This window comes from Medicago truncatula, chromosome 8 (genome assembly GCF_003473485.1).
Source record: "Medicago truncatula cultivar Jemalong A17 chromosome 8, MtrunA17r5.0-ANR, whole genome shotgun sequence".
NCBI classification, from domain to species: Eukaryota; Viridiplantae; Streptophyta; class Magnoliopsida; order Fabales; family Fabaceae; genus Medicago; species Medicago truncatula.
Genome location: NC_053049.1, coordinates 42,457,300 through 42,470,017, shown reverse-complemented (window position 1 = coordinate 42,470,017; position 12,718 = coordinate 42,457,300). Strand labels below are relative to the sequence as shown.

At 32.6% G+C, this 12,718-nt stretch overlaps 3 protein-coding genes across 3 annotated transcripts; all 3 read right to left on the bottom strand.

Annotated features, from left to right (window-relative positions):
• Positions 1-71: 71 nt before the first annotated feature.
• LOC112417438 (zinc finger BED domain-containing protein RICESLEEPER 2-like) lies at positions 72-1,383 on the bottom strand. Its single transcript, XM_024773124.1, has 3 exons — positions 700-1,383; positions 287-608; positions 72-190 (listed from the first exon to the last, which is right to left on the bottom strand). Exons 1-3 carry the CDS (start codon positions 1,381-1,383, stop codon positions 72-74), a joined length of 1,125 nt encoding a protein of 374 aa, XP_024628892.1.
• Positions 1,384-2,554: 1,171 nt separating this feature from the next.
• LOC112417160 (zinc finger BED domain-containing protein RICESLEEPER 1) lies at positions 2,555-5,086 on the bottom strand. The gene is made up of 4 exons (XM_024772292.2): positions 4,886-5,086; positions 3,450-4,771; positions 3,029-3,350; positions 2,555-2,938 (listed from the first exon to the last, which is right to left on the bottom strand). Exons 2-4 carry the CDS (start codon positions 3,873-3,875, stop codon positions 2,847-2,849), a joined length of 840 nt encoding a protein of 279 aa, XP_024628060.1. The 5' UTR covers positions 3,876-4,771; positions 4,886-5,086; the 3' UTR covers positions 2,555-2,846.
• Positions 5,087-8,585: 3,499 nt separating this feature from the next.
• On the bottom strand, positions 8,586-10,992 carry LOC112417174 (zinc finger BED domain-containing protein RICESLEEPER 2). Its single transcript, XM_024772351.2, has 4 exons — positions 10,798-10,992; positions 9,345-10,718; positions 8,927-9,248; positions 8,586-8,830 (listed from the first exon to the last, which is right to left on the bottom strand). Exons 2-4 carry the CDS (start codon positions 10,704-10,706, stop codon positions 8,706-8,708), a joined length of 1,809 nt encoding a protein of 602 aa, XP_024628119.1. The 5' UTR covers positions 10,707-10,718; positions 10,798-10,992; the 3' UTR covers positions 8,586-8,705.
• Positions 10,993-12,718: the final 1,726 nt, after the last annotated feature.

Genomic DNA, 12,718 nt, shown 5'->3' with positions numbered 1-12,718 from the left:
ATAGTTTTAATTTTGCAAACCATAAAGCCAAAACAAACATCACAAAACAAAGTTAAATAAAGACAAGATAATCAATTGTCATCTTCAAAATCAAAATCAGTAGATGCTTGCTCCGTTTGTACATCACCATCAACTTTCTTCATTGTTTCTTCAAAGTCGCCGTCATCATCATCGCCATCGTCTACTCCATCTACATATCATAATTGAGGAGGATAATAATTAAATTGAACAGTGGCTATCAAAACAATTAAATCATATATATTTACATTCAAATTACATAAATTACCATTGCCAACAAAATTGTGCAACCAAGTGCGAGTACATATTCTAGTTTCCACATTATTTGGCAACATACGATCTTTATATTTGTTAAACACACGTGAGCCCATGCAAAACTCAAAATCAGATGCGACAGTGGTAATGGGAAAACTTAACAAGTCGCAGGCCAGAATTGATAGATCCGGAAATCGATTATTATTTCTCTTCCACCACTGTAATACATCCATATCTTCATAACAATGAAAATCCAAATTTGACTCATCTAAGTAAACATCAAGTTGAGATTTTTCAGTTTCAGTAACAAGCTGCCGTTGGTGCACTTTCAATTCCTATTATATCTCACACGTGAAAAGGAAAGCAATGAGGTTAAACAAATTCAAGAAAGAAAATTGCCAATTCAAAAACAAAAAAAATACTTACATCAAATAGGCCCTGAGATAAAGACTTTAACTTCTTTTGCAATGGCACACTAGAAGATTGGTCCTGAATTGTTCTTTGCACGCCAGAAGAAGTACTTTTGCAAGAATTCTTGTGAAATAGCATGTACAACTTGCTCTTTACTTGCTGCAACTTCCTTTCGCAGGTTGATGCATTAAGTTTTGAGTAACAATAAGCCAATGTGGAAAGCTTTATCCTTGGGTCAAGAACCGCTCCCAATGCAAGAACAACACTATACTCTTCCCAATATTTCTCAAACTTGGTCAACATCCTTTCAACCATTCTCTTTATATCTTCATCTTCATCTCCCAAATTATCAACTAGAACACATTGGACTTTCCAAACTTGCAAAAAATACAAGTTGGAAGTACGATGTGTTGCACCATTTATCGTGTTGGCAGTTTCGCTAAAAGGCAACAAGAATGCACAAATCTTTTCTACTCTTTTCCACTCTTCTGCCGCAGGACATGAATCATAACCATCGTCATACAAGTGAAGACTTTCAAATGCAAGCTGATATTTAAGAGCACTTTGAAGCATCAAATAAGTTGAGTTCACTCTCATAGACATGTCTAGATGCAAACGAACAGAACTATCAACACCACCAACCTTTTCAATGCACTCCTTAAATTTTTCCCTGTGACTCTTTGATCGCCTCACAAACATGATGCTCTTTCTAATCTTATACACGGCACCACTAACTAGTTTACACCCCTCTTCAACAATCAGTTTTAAAACATGTGCAAAACAATGAGCATGAAAGAACTCTCCATCACATAACAACCCATTTTCCAAACCAAGTTGAGTCTTCAATTGTTGTTGCAGAACATTATTCTCAAATGAATCATCTAAAGTAAATGAAAAAATCTTTTTCTCTACTCCCCAATCATTCAACCATTCTCTCACACATATAGGCTCCAGTAGGAGGGAAAACAAGACAGAAATTGAAAAGCTTACTATTTAACTTCCAATCCGCGCCAACAAAATGAGCGGATAAACAAATATAAGTGCCAGTAGTACAAGATTCCCACAACTCAAAGGTTAAAGATATCTTATAAGGAATGGTAGCCAGTTGTTGTTTGAGCTTATGTTTCTCTTCCGTGTACAAAATAATAAAGACTTAATGAGTAAAAGAGTAGAGGAAAATCAGAGAATATTTTGTTTGGGCAAACATTACAAAATCTAGAATCCATTTGAGAGAACTAAGCAGTAAAATGTGGCTTCGTAGAAACAACTTTAGAGTGTAGAATTGCTTCCTTTTTTTGTTTTTGAGATGTGGTAAACAATTTTTACTTTCTAGCTATGAAGAAGTCTTGATGCATCAAGATGTCAAAAACATTAGTATTATATATTGAAAAATCCAAATTCTACGTGGATTAAAGGTAAAGTCTAACTAGAGTTTATAAAAATTAACACTTTTCAGCTTACAAGTTGATTTAATAAGGATGTGTTAGACCAATACAAAAATTTAATATGTATAGAGACATCACATCCACCATAGATGTTTTGTTACATCCCCTTGAAAAGGTGATCATCCTCTTCCTTCCATTTTTTTTGACATCTATAAGAAACAAGCAACTTATACTACATTAGTTGGTTGTAGTGCCAACAAGCAACGATAATACAGAACAAGGAGCAGGGGCAATACCTATAACCTTTTAATTTCAGAGAAAGCAAAACTACTTGAAGTAGTTGAAGAGTCTGTTTGGATTATAGCAAACACTTGTAACACTGTTCGGGAAGACTTATGAAAACAACTAATGACATGTGCATAAGCTACTTTCGGCTTATTTTCATAATTTCTCCAAGATAGCTTGTGAAAACAACTTTGATAATATAGAACAATTTACAAGAACAAAAACAATTACTATTTGATCATAGTCTTCTTTCTGTTCTCATGGAACTACAGACTAACTTCATCCAGCATTAAACATTAGAAAGCAAACAAATCCACATTCACATATTACAAGTTAAAAACAAGTCTACAATTAAAAGCGTTTAAAATTAAGTTCACCCACAAGTCTAAAAAACATAACCTAACAACCGTATATAGTTTTAATTTTTTGAACCATAAAGCCAAAGTTAAATAAATAGAAGCAAATAAATCATCATCGTCGTCGTCGTCATCTTCATTCATCATCTTCTTCTCCATCATTGTCACCAACATCACCATCAATTTCATTCATTATTTCTTCAAAGTCGTCTTCATCGTCTTTTCCATCTACAAATCATAATTGAAGAGGTTAACAATGTAATTGACCAGTGGTTATCAAAACAACAGAATCATATACATTCAAATTACACAGATTACCATCACTAACGAAATTGTACAGCCAACTGCGAGCACAAATTCTAGTTTCCACATCCATCGGCAACATACGATCTTTATACTTGTTAAACACGCGTGAGCCCATGCAAAATTCAAAATCAGAAGCCACAGTGGTAATGGGAACACTTAACAAGTCACAAGCCAGTATTGATAGATCTGGATATCGATCATTATTACTCTTCCACCATTGTAATACATCCATATCTTCATTACAAAGAAAACCCAAATCTGACTCATCTAAGTAAACATCAAGTTGAGACTTTTCAGTTTCGGTAACAAGCTGTTGATGTTTCATTTTCAATTCCTATTGTATTTCACAAGTGAAAAAGAAATCAACGAGGTTAAACAAATTCAAGATAGAAAGTAATTAAATTGTTAGTTCAAAAAATATATATGAACTTACATCAAATAGGCCATGAGATAAAGACTCAGAGTTCTTTTGCAATGGCATGGTAGAAGATTGGCCCTGAACAGTTGTTTGCATACCAGAAGAAGTACTTTTGCTAGAATACTTGTCAAATAGCATGTACAACTTTGTCTTTACTTTTTGCAACTTCCGTTCACAAGTTGATGGATCGAGTTTTGAGTAACAATCAGCCAACCTTGAGAATTTCATCCGTGGGTCCATTGCAAGAACAACACTATGCTCATCCCAATATTTCTTAAACTTGCCCATCATCCTTTTAGCCATTCTCGCTATAACTTCATCTTCATCTCCCAAACTATCAACAAGAACACATTGGACTTTCCAAACTTGCAAAAAATACAAGTTGGAAGTGGGATGTGTTGCACCATTGATCATGTTGGCAGTTTCACGAAAAGGCAACATGAATGCACAAATCTTTTCCACTCTTTTGCAGAAGGACACGAGACATAATCACCATCATACAAGTGAAAACTTTCAAACACATGTTGATATTTAAGAGCACTATCGAGCATCAAATAAGTTGAGTTCACAGTCATAGACATGTCCATATGCAAGCGAACTGAACTGTCAATACCACCAACCTTTTCAACGCACTCCTTAAATTTTTTCCTTCTACTCTTTGAATCCCTCACAAACAAGATGCTCTCTCTAATTTTAGACACGTCACCACTAACTAGTTTTAACCCCTCTTCAACAATCAGTTTTAAAACGCGTGCAGAACAATGCCTGTGAAAGAACTCTCCATCACATAACAAACCATTTTCCAAACCAAGATGAGATTTCAACTGTTCTTGCAAAATGTTGTCCTTAAATGAGTCCTCTAAATTGAGAGAGAAAATCTTTTTCTCTATTCCCCAATCACTCAAAAACTCAACCATTCTCTCACACATCTCGGCTACAGTGGGTAAAACAACACAGAAGTTGAGAACCTTACTATTTAACTTCCAATCCGCGTCAACAAAATGCGCAGTCAAACAGATATAAGTCTCAGCAGTGTTAGATTCCCACAAATCAAAAGTTAAAGATATCCTATTAGGAATGGTAGCCAATTCTTGTTTAAGCTTCAGTTTCTCTTTCATGTATAAATCAGAGACATAAGCCTCAATAACATCTACAGGAGGCAAAACAATATTTGGATTTAAGACCTTCATGAAGTTCCTCATCCCCTCGCGCTCAAAAAACTCAAAGGGAAAATCATTTGAAAGGATCATAGAAGCACATATAGGTAGAAACCGCGAATCAAATTGATCTACCTCATCACCAGTTTCCAATTGTTCCAGTGACATAGCTTCGAAGGCCTAGATTACATTTCAACATTGTAAATTATTATAATGTTTCTAAAATCGCAGATTATTATTGAAATAGAAATGCTAAGAAACTTCAATGAAGAAAGAGATTCAACAACAAAATACCTGCGCATGAGAGATCGAAGACGGAGAGTCACCGTAAATAGACGGCGGAGACATGGCAGAGAGGAAGACGGAGTGACGGAGAGAGAAGCGGCGGTGAGTATGTTGGCGAGAGTGAGAAAATGGAAAATGAAAGTTCCTAGGCTTGGTATTTATATCTCTCTCAAAGGAACAAAATGCTTTTCACTTCAAAACCCTAAACCGGGCACCCGCGTCGGGTTAAACGGGTTAGCCGTTTGATTCATCTGTTCACTTTTTTTTTTTTTAGTATTTATCAATTCAATTTTTTAGTTTTAAAAAGTCTGATTAATTGCTCAAAAAAAAGGTCTGATTAAATGTGTCAAAAAATAAAATTAAGATTAAATGCACACAGAATAAATGTTGAGAATTGAAACATTTCACTTGCACCTTAATATATCAAATATGAGCAATGCTACAGACACACGATCTCACAAACGCTTTTGAACACTTCCCCTGTCATTGGTCCACGTCATTTTCATTAAAATGCCATTTAACTTGCAACCGGCTACGTTTTTCTTTTTATAAAAAAATCTAAATCTTATAATTAATATTGTCTTCTCCACTCGTCGTTTTCTCAAATTAGTTATTACTTACAGTCATAGCAGGAACCACCATCATCGTCAAGCTCGGAGAAATCATGGGAATCTGCAGTTAAATCTTTTCACTGCATGATATTATAACACGACAGTATTCTAAGCACGGTTTCGATAGAATTTCATGAGATTGGGTGAGGGGTGGGATTGTTGATGAGAAGAGGATATATATATATATATATATATATATATATATATATATATATATATATAGAGAGAGAGAGAGAGGGAGGGAGATAATTAACTCTTGGTTTCACTTTTTTGTCTTTTATCAGCCATCTCATTATGAGAAATCAATAGCAATTCCAATAGTATTCTTCTCCAATCTACCACCACCTTCATCGTTTTTTTTCTAATTAAAACACCATCAATAGCTACTTAAAATCAAATTTTCAGCCAACCTCTCCATAATAGAACATCACTACTCGCCGCGGGACACAACCAACCCATATACATCGCCTTCCATACCATGAACGTCACCAAGTTCCTACCCCACCTCGCATCGTCGTATGCGTTTCGTACTGCAGGAATCTCATACACCGTCGAATCTGTGATGAACCTCCTTATTGCATGCATTAGCCATTTGTTTTATGACACGTGAGACTGAATGAAGAGGTGGGGTAATTAAATGTCTAAGCTTTCCCATTGATAAAAAATCATAAAAGAATGTTAAAATTTCAAAACCAGTTGACTCGGTTAACAAGTAAATAAGATCACTTTTAACTCATTAGTTCGGGAGTCAAAATTATATGTTAGTCGTCACGTTTTTGATTGAATTCCATCTTATATTACGACTATTATTATGAATGAAAGAATATAAGTTTCTGTTGGTCAAAAAAAAAAGTAAATAATTTAAAAAGTTGAACAGGTTGCTGCACAGATGCACGTGTGTTAGATGGCGTGTGTATAAGTGTTTGTCTTTGGCATTTCCCATCAAATATTTATGAAGTTTTTTAAAGCTTATTTGTAATATCTTTTTTCAAATAAATAATCATTTTTAAAAAATAATTACATTTGAGAATTAATGCATACACTTACACCTCGATACATCAAATATTTATGCAGTATTTTAGAGCACATTTGTCTTATTATTTTTATAAAAAAAATAAAAAAATCATCTTTTTTTTAAATAATCACTTTAGAATGACATAAGTTTGTTACTGTTTTTTTATTTAAAATATATAGAAATAAAAAAAGAAAATCAGAAAACAACTTCAAACGAAAAGTTCTTACGAATAACTTCTCAAAATATATATATTTTTAAAGGCGAGAAATAACAAAATTGAATATTTATGGAGAAATGTATCTTGAAAACAAACTAACATTTCAATTGCATCATTATGTTTTATAGTTTTTATTTTATTTTTAATCTATAACAAAGAGCCTTTTTTTTTTTGACAAAAACAAAGAGGCTCTTCATCAACTCCTTTTATTTGTTTTGTTTTCGTATAAAAAATAATAGCAATTTTTTTAAGGAAAATAGCAAATTACTTGTTATATTTTATTAGAACAATTTACCAGTTTGTAATTAGAAGTTATTTTATTTTATTTTATAGTGCTGAAATTGTTTTTTTCTTGTTTAATTGCACATTTGGTCTTTCATTTTATCACACTAACAAAAATAGTTTTCCTTTTTAAAATTAAATTTGTTGGTCACACAAGTATTTTATATCCTATTTTATCTCACTAACAAAAATATTACTCAGTGAGTCAGTTCATCAACTCTAATATTAGTTCTTCTTTTTTTTTTTTTAGGGAAAACTCTAATATTACTTATAATGCATACTCTGTTTATTTTCTAAGGTTAAATATGGTTTTGGTCCCTATAAATATACTAACTTTTCATTTTAGTCCCTCTAAAATTTTCCTTCAACTTTTAGTCCCTAAAAAATTTTCCATCTTTACTTTTGGTCCCTCTTTTAAAGTAAATTCATATGTAGTTTTCATATCTTTGAGTAAAATTTTGCAGAAAAATTCATAATATTAAAAGAATCTCTCAAAAAAAATTAGAATTTTTTAACAAAACATAAATTTAATATGAATTTTTATATTTTTGATGGTTAAAATTGGAGATTGTGTATTCTACACATTTCTGCACAATTTCATTAAAAAATACAAAAATTAACTTAAAAATAGGGACCAAAAGTAGTGATTGAAAATTTAATAGGAACTAAAAGTTGAAGAAAAATTTTAGAGGAACTAAAACGAAAAGTTGATATATTAGGACCAAAAATATATTTATCCTTATTTTTTAAGTATGGTAGGACCAAGCGATCAATTTACCAAAGTTTGGATAATTGATGTGTGAATAGCGTGTAACAAAGTTTCGATTAAAGTCGATGTTTTCATTTTTTTAGATCAAAGAGGGCCAAAACTCAAATACATCATCTAAAAAAACTCATAGTTCAGCTAAAACTCAGAGCTAACCCGAACAGGACATTGTTCATAAGTAATTAAAAAGAATGCAATTAACATTGAAACAAAAATTTAAACCATAAAATGCGGTGGCCTATTTCAACAGTCACAAACTAAGAGCCACTGTCTTCAAGCCAACATGTTAGTAGACCAGGTCACAATTACCGTGTAAGCACCTAAACCATTAGGGGTAGAATATATTATGATTAAAATGGTGGAGAAACACTTATTGGCAGTGAATGTGAAGACTGAGGATGAAATCATAGAAGTAGAGGAAAAAGGAGACAATTAGCAACTTATGATATTGTAAAAAAAAAAAAACTTCTGATACGCAACTATAAGCAACTTATACATATTAATTGCAGACAATAAGCAACTACAACACTGAACTATAACAAAATCTGACAAGATCACTTTCAATAATAAAACAACATGGTCTCAAAAAAAAAAAAACATGCAAAAGTTGCTGAAAATAGAAGCTCCATTTTGTTGGTAACAACTATAAAATCATATGATGCATTTGAGAGATAGGATCAAAGTGAAATAAGGTGCAAGAACAATACCCGAAATTTGTTCCTTTCTCATGGAATTAAATACTAATTTCATCCAACATTTAGAAAGTAAACAAATACACATAAAACCAAAGTTAAAATCATGTCTACAAGTACAAAATATTAAAACTTAAATCCACCAGTATGTCTAGAAACCATAGCATAACCATATATAGTTCTAATTTTACAATCCATAAAGCCAAAAGACACATTATAAACCAAAGTTAAATAGATACAAGCAAATCAATCATCATCACCATCACTGAAATCATAACCATTTGACGAGTTATCCAATTCTTCATCAACATAAACTTCATTCATTGTTTCTTCAAAGTCATCGCCATCGCCATCATCATCATCTTCTCCATCTACATATCATAATTGAAGAGGTTTATAATTCAATTGAACAGTGGTTATCAAACCAATAAAATCATATCTATTTACATTCAAATTCCATAAATTACCATTATTAACAAAATTGTGCAACCAGGTGCGAGTACACATTCTAGTTTCCACATTCATCGGCAACATACGATCTTTATACTTGTTAAAGACGCGTGAGCCCATGCAAAACTCAAAATCGGAAGCGACGGTGGTAATGGGAACACTTAACAAGTCGCAAGCCAATATTGATAGATCTGGAAATCGATTATTATTACTCTTCCACCACTGTAATACATCCATATCTTCATCACAACGAAAATCCAAATTTGACTCATCTAAGTAAACATCAAGTTCAGATTTCCCAGTTTCAGTAACAAGCTGTTGATGGTGCACTTTCAATTCCTATTATATTTCACACGTGAAAAGGGAAGCAATGGGGTTAAAAAAATTAAAGAAAGAAAGAAAGAAAATTGCCAATTAAAAAAAATATAAACTTACATCAAATAGGCCGTCAGATAAAGAGTTTAACTTCTCTTGAAATGGCATGCTAGAAGATTGGTCCTGGATAATTCTTTGCACGCAAGAAGGAGTACTTTTGCTAGAATACTTGTCAAATAGCATGTACAACTTGCTCTTTACTTGTTGCAACTTCCTTTCACGTGTTGATGCATCAAGTTTTGAGTAACAATTAGCCAATGTTGAAAGCTTAATCCTTGGGTCAAGAACCGCTCCCATTGCAAGAACAACACTATACTCATCCCAATATTTCTCAAACTTGGTCAGCATCCTTTCAGCCATTCTCTTTATATCTTCATCTTGATCTCCCAAACAATCAACTAAAAGGCATTGGACTTTCCAAACTTGCAAAAAATACAAGTTGGAAGTAGGATGTGTTGTGGCATTAATCATGTTGGCAGTTTCACTAAAAGGCAACAAGAACACACAAATCTTTTGTACTCTTTTCCACTCTTCTACCGAAGGACATAACACATAACTATCATCATACAAGTGAAGACTTTCAAACACACGCCGATATTTAAGAGCACTTTCAAGCATTGAATAAGTTGAGTTCACTCTTTTAGGCGTGTCCAGATGCAAGCGAACGGAACAATCAACACCACCAACCTTTGCAATACACTCCTTAAATTTTTCCCTTCCACTCTTTGAATGCCTCACAAACATGATGCTATCTCTAATTTTACACAGGACATCCCTAACTAGTTTCAACCCCTCTTCAACAATCAGTTTTAAAATGCGTGCAAAACAATGCCCGTGAAAGAACTCCCCGTCACATAACAACCCATTATGCAAAACAAGTTGATTTTGAAATTTTTCTTGCAAAATTTTATTCTTAAATGAATCTTCTAAAGTGAGAGAGAAAATCTTTTCCTCTATTCCCCAATCATTCAAGAACTCAACCATTCTCTCACACATCTCAGATACAGTGGGTAAAACAAGACAGAAATTAAGAACCTTACTATTTAACTTCCAATCCGCGTCAACAAAATGAGCGGTCAAACAGATATAAGTCTCAGCAGTGTTAGATTCCCACAGATCAAAAGTTAAAGATATCCTATTAGGAATAGTAGCCAGCTGTTGTTTAATATTGAGTTTCTCTTCAGTGTACAAATCCTCAAAATAAAGCTCGACAACGTCAGGAGGAGGCAAAACAATATCTTGACTTAACCATTCCATGATGTTCTTCATTGAGTCGTACTCGCAATGACGAAAGGAATAATCAGATGAAAGGATCATGGATGCACAAGTTTTTACTAACCGTGATTCCTTTTGCTCCATTGTCTCGTCATCAGAGTCCAGTAAATCTACCTCGCAATCGGATTCCATATTTTCTTGTGACATTGCTTCAATGACCTAGATTAATACATTTCAGCATTAAAATCACAGGTTATTGCATAAAAAAAGAAAGAAACTTAAATAACGAAAGAGTTACCGTGATGCAGAGGACGCGGACGGTGTGACGGAGAGAGGAAATTAGGGTTTTGGAGAGAGAGACTAAGGAAATGAAGAAGAGGAAGAGACAGTGAGAAATGAGTTCTTCCCGGGCTTACTATTTATATTCCCCCCAAATTGATGTACGATCCGAAACCCTAAACGGGTACCCTCGGGTCAGGGTTAAACGGGTTAGCCGTTTGATTTTATGAAAACCTTTTTACAGAGATTTTATGAAACCTTTTATTTTTTATTTGTTCTTTCACTTCTTTGTTTATCAAAACTCCCTCCTTTGATGCTTTTAGGTTTTTACATCAAATAATTAATCATCCCTCAAAAAAAAATCAAATAATTAATTAGATTTTTCTCGGACGAATCATTCGGCAAAATTTGAGTTTAGTTTTTTTGTAAAATTAATTATTGACAAAGCTTTATTTAATTTATGGTATAACTTCATATTTATAAAGTTCATTTTTCTTAAGAAATAGAGGATTAATAAAAAAATAAATATTGTAACGATCCTTTTAGGTTTTAGAGAGAGTTTCTTTTTAGATTTCACAACATTTGAAAGATTACGCAGTTGACTATCGATAATATCTTATTTAGACACAAAAAAAAAAAAGGACATTGTTTGATTTTAATGTCGTTTTCTTTTTCTATTTTTTTGTTAAATTTTATTTCCCATCACTCACTTGGATATTTGTTTACTAGTACTTCCCCTCACTCTTTTGGATATTTGTTTTCTAGTACTACATTGTGATATACTCCCCTCTGTATTTGTTATAAGAAACAATTGATTTTTTAGGTTCATTGAATAATTAATGTATCTCGTTATAAATATAGGCTAGATACATCACTTACACAATGAACTTAAAAAGTCAATTATTTAGACACAAAAAAAAAAAAGGACATTGTTTGATTTTAATGTCGTTTTCTTTTTCTATTTTTTTGTTAAATTTTATTTCCCATCACTCACTTGGATATTTGTTTACTAGTACTTCCCCTCACTCTTTTGGATATTTGTTTTCTAGTACTACATTGTGATATACTCCCCTCTGTATTTGTTATAAGAAACAATTGATTTTTTAGGTTCATTGAATAATTAATGTATCTCGTTATAAATATAGGCTAGATACATCACTTACACAATGAACTTAAAAAGTCAATTATTTCTTATAATGATTGTCACGTTTAAAAAAAGAATATTCTAAAATAATTATACTTTTCAATGTAATAGTACTTATTTTTTTCAATTATGCTCTCATTCTACAATATCAATAAATCATTGATGCACCCTAAAAAAAATCATTAATGCTTATATTTCAATTATGTCATTTACTATTTATTACTTTTTTTTTTTTTTTTCAATTCTCTTAATTTATGTTTTTCATACAATCGATGAAGGAAAACATTAACTATATTTTTTTTTTAATTTACATGAAATTTCTAAAGTGACATAGTTTGGGAGGAAGTTTTTTTTTTTAGGAGAAGTATTTTTTTAGTTAGTTAACTCAGTTGTGAACGAGGGTGTCACAGACTTTGCATAATTTTTGTTACAAACTAAAATTTGGATACTTTTTAGTTTACAAAAGGAGCATGATATTTGTTTGCCTTTTATTTCGATTCAACAAGAGTCTCCTACTGTCCTCCCATCCATGGAGTGAAAGTTTGTTGGGGAGCTCCGTTGGTGTTCCATTTACTGTTTTTGCCGACGATTGTTTCTTTTTTTGTCGAGCAAGTGTTGTTGAGGCACATAAGCCGATTAATATTCTTAAGACCTACGAGATAGTTTTTGGAAAAGAAATTAATCTATCCAAATCAAAAGTGTTTTTTTTACCCGGAATATGAGTTTGGCGGTGCAGAAGGATTTGTCCAGTATTCTTGGTGTTCGACTTGTCATGGGTGCGGAGAAATATCTAGGC

Coding starts and splice junctions, on each gene's coding strand:
- LOC112417438 (XM_024773124.1), bottom strand. CDS start 1,383: ATGTTTGTGAGGCGATCAAAGAGTCACAGGGAAAAATTTAAGGAGTGC. Junction 609..699: donor TATCTCAGGGCCTATTTGAT/GTAAGTATTTTT, acceptor GAGATATAATAG/GAATTGAAAGTGCACCAACG. Junction 191..286: donor GCACAATTTTGTTGGCAATG/GTAATTTATGTA, acceptor TATGATATGTAG/ATGGAGTAGACGATGGCGAT.
- LOC112417160 (XM_024772292.2), bottom strand. CDS start 3,875: ATGTTGCCTTTTCGTGAAACTGCCAACATGATCAATGGTGCAACACAT. Junction 3,351..3,449: donor TATCTCATGGCCTATTTGAT/GTAAGTTCATAT, acceptor GAAATACAATAG/GAATTGAAAATGAAACATCA. Junction 2,939..3,028: donor GTACAATTTCGTTAGTGATG/GTAATCTGTGTA, acceptor TATGATTTGTAG/ATGGAAAAGACGATGAAGAC.
- LOC112417174 (XM_024772351.2), bottom strand. CDS start 10,706: ATGTCACAAGAAAATATGGAATCCGATTGCGAGGTAGATTTACTGGAC. Junction 9,249..9,344: donor TATCTGACGGCCTATTTGAT/GTAAGTTTATAT, acceptor GAAATATAATAG/GAATTGAAAGTGCACCATCA. Junction 8,831..8,926: donor GCACAATTTTGTTAATAATG/GTAATTTATGGA, acceptor TATGATATGTAG/ATGGAGAAGATGATGATGAT.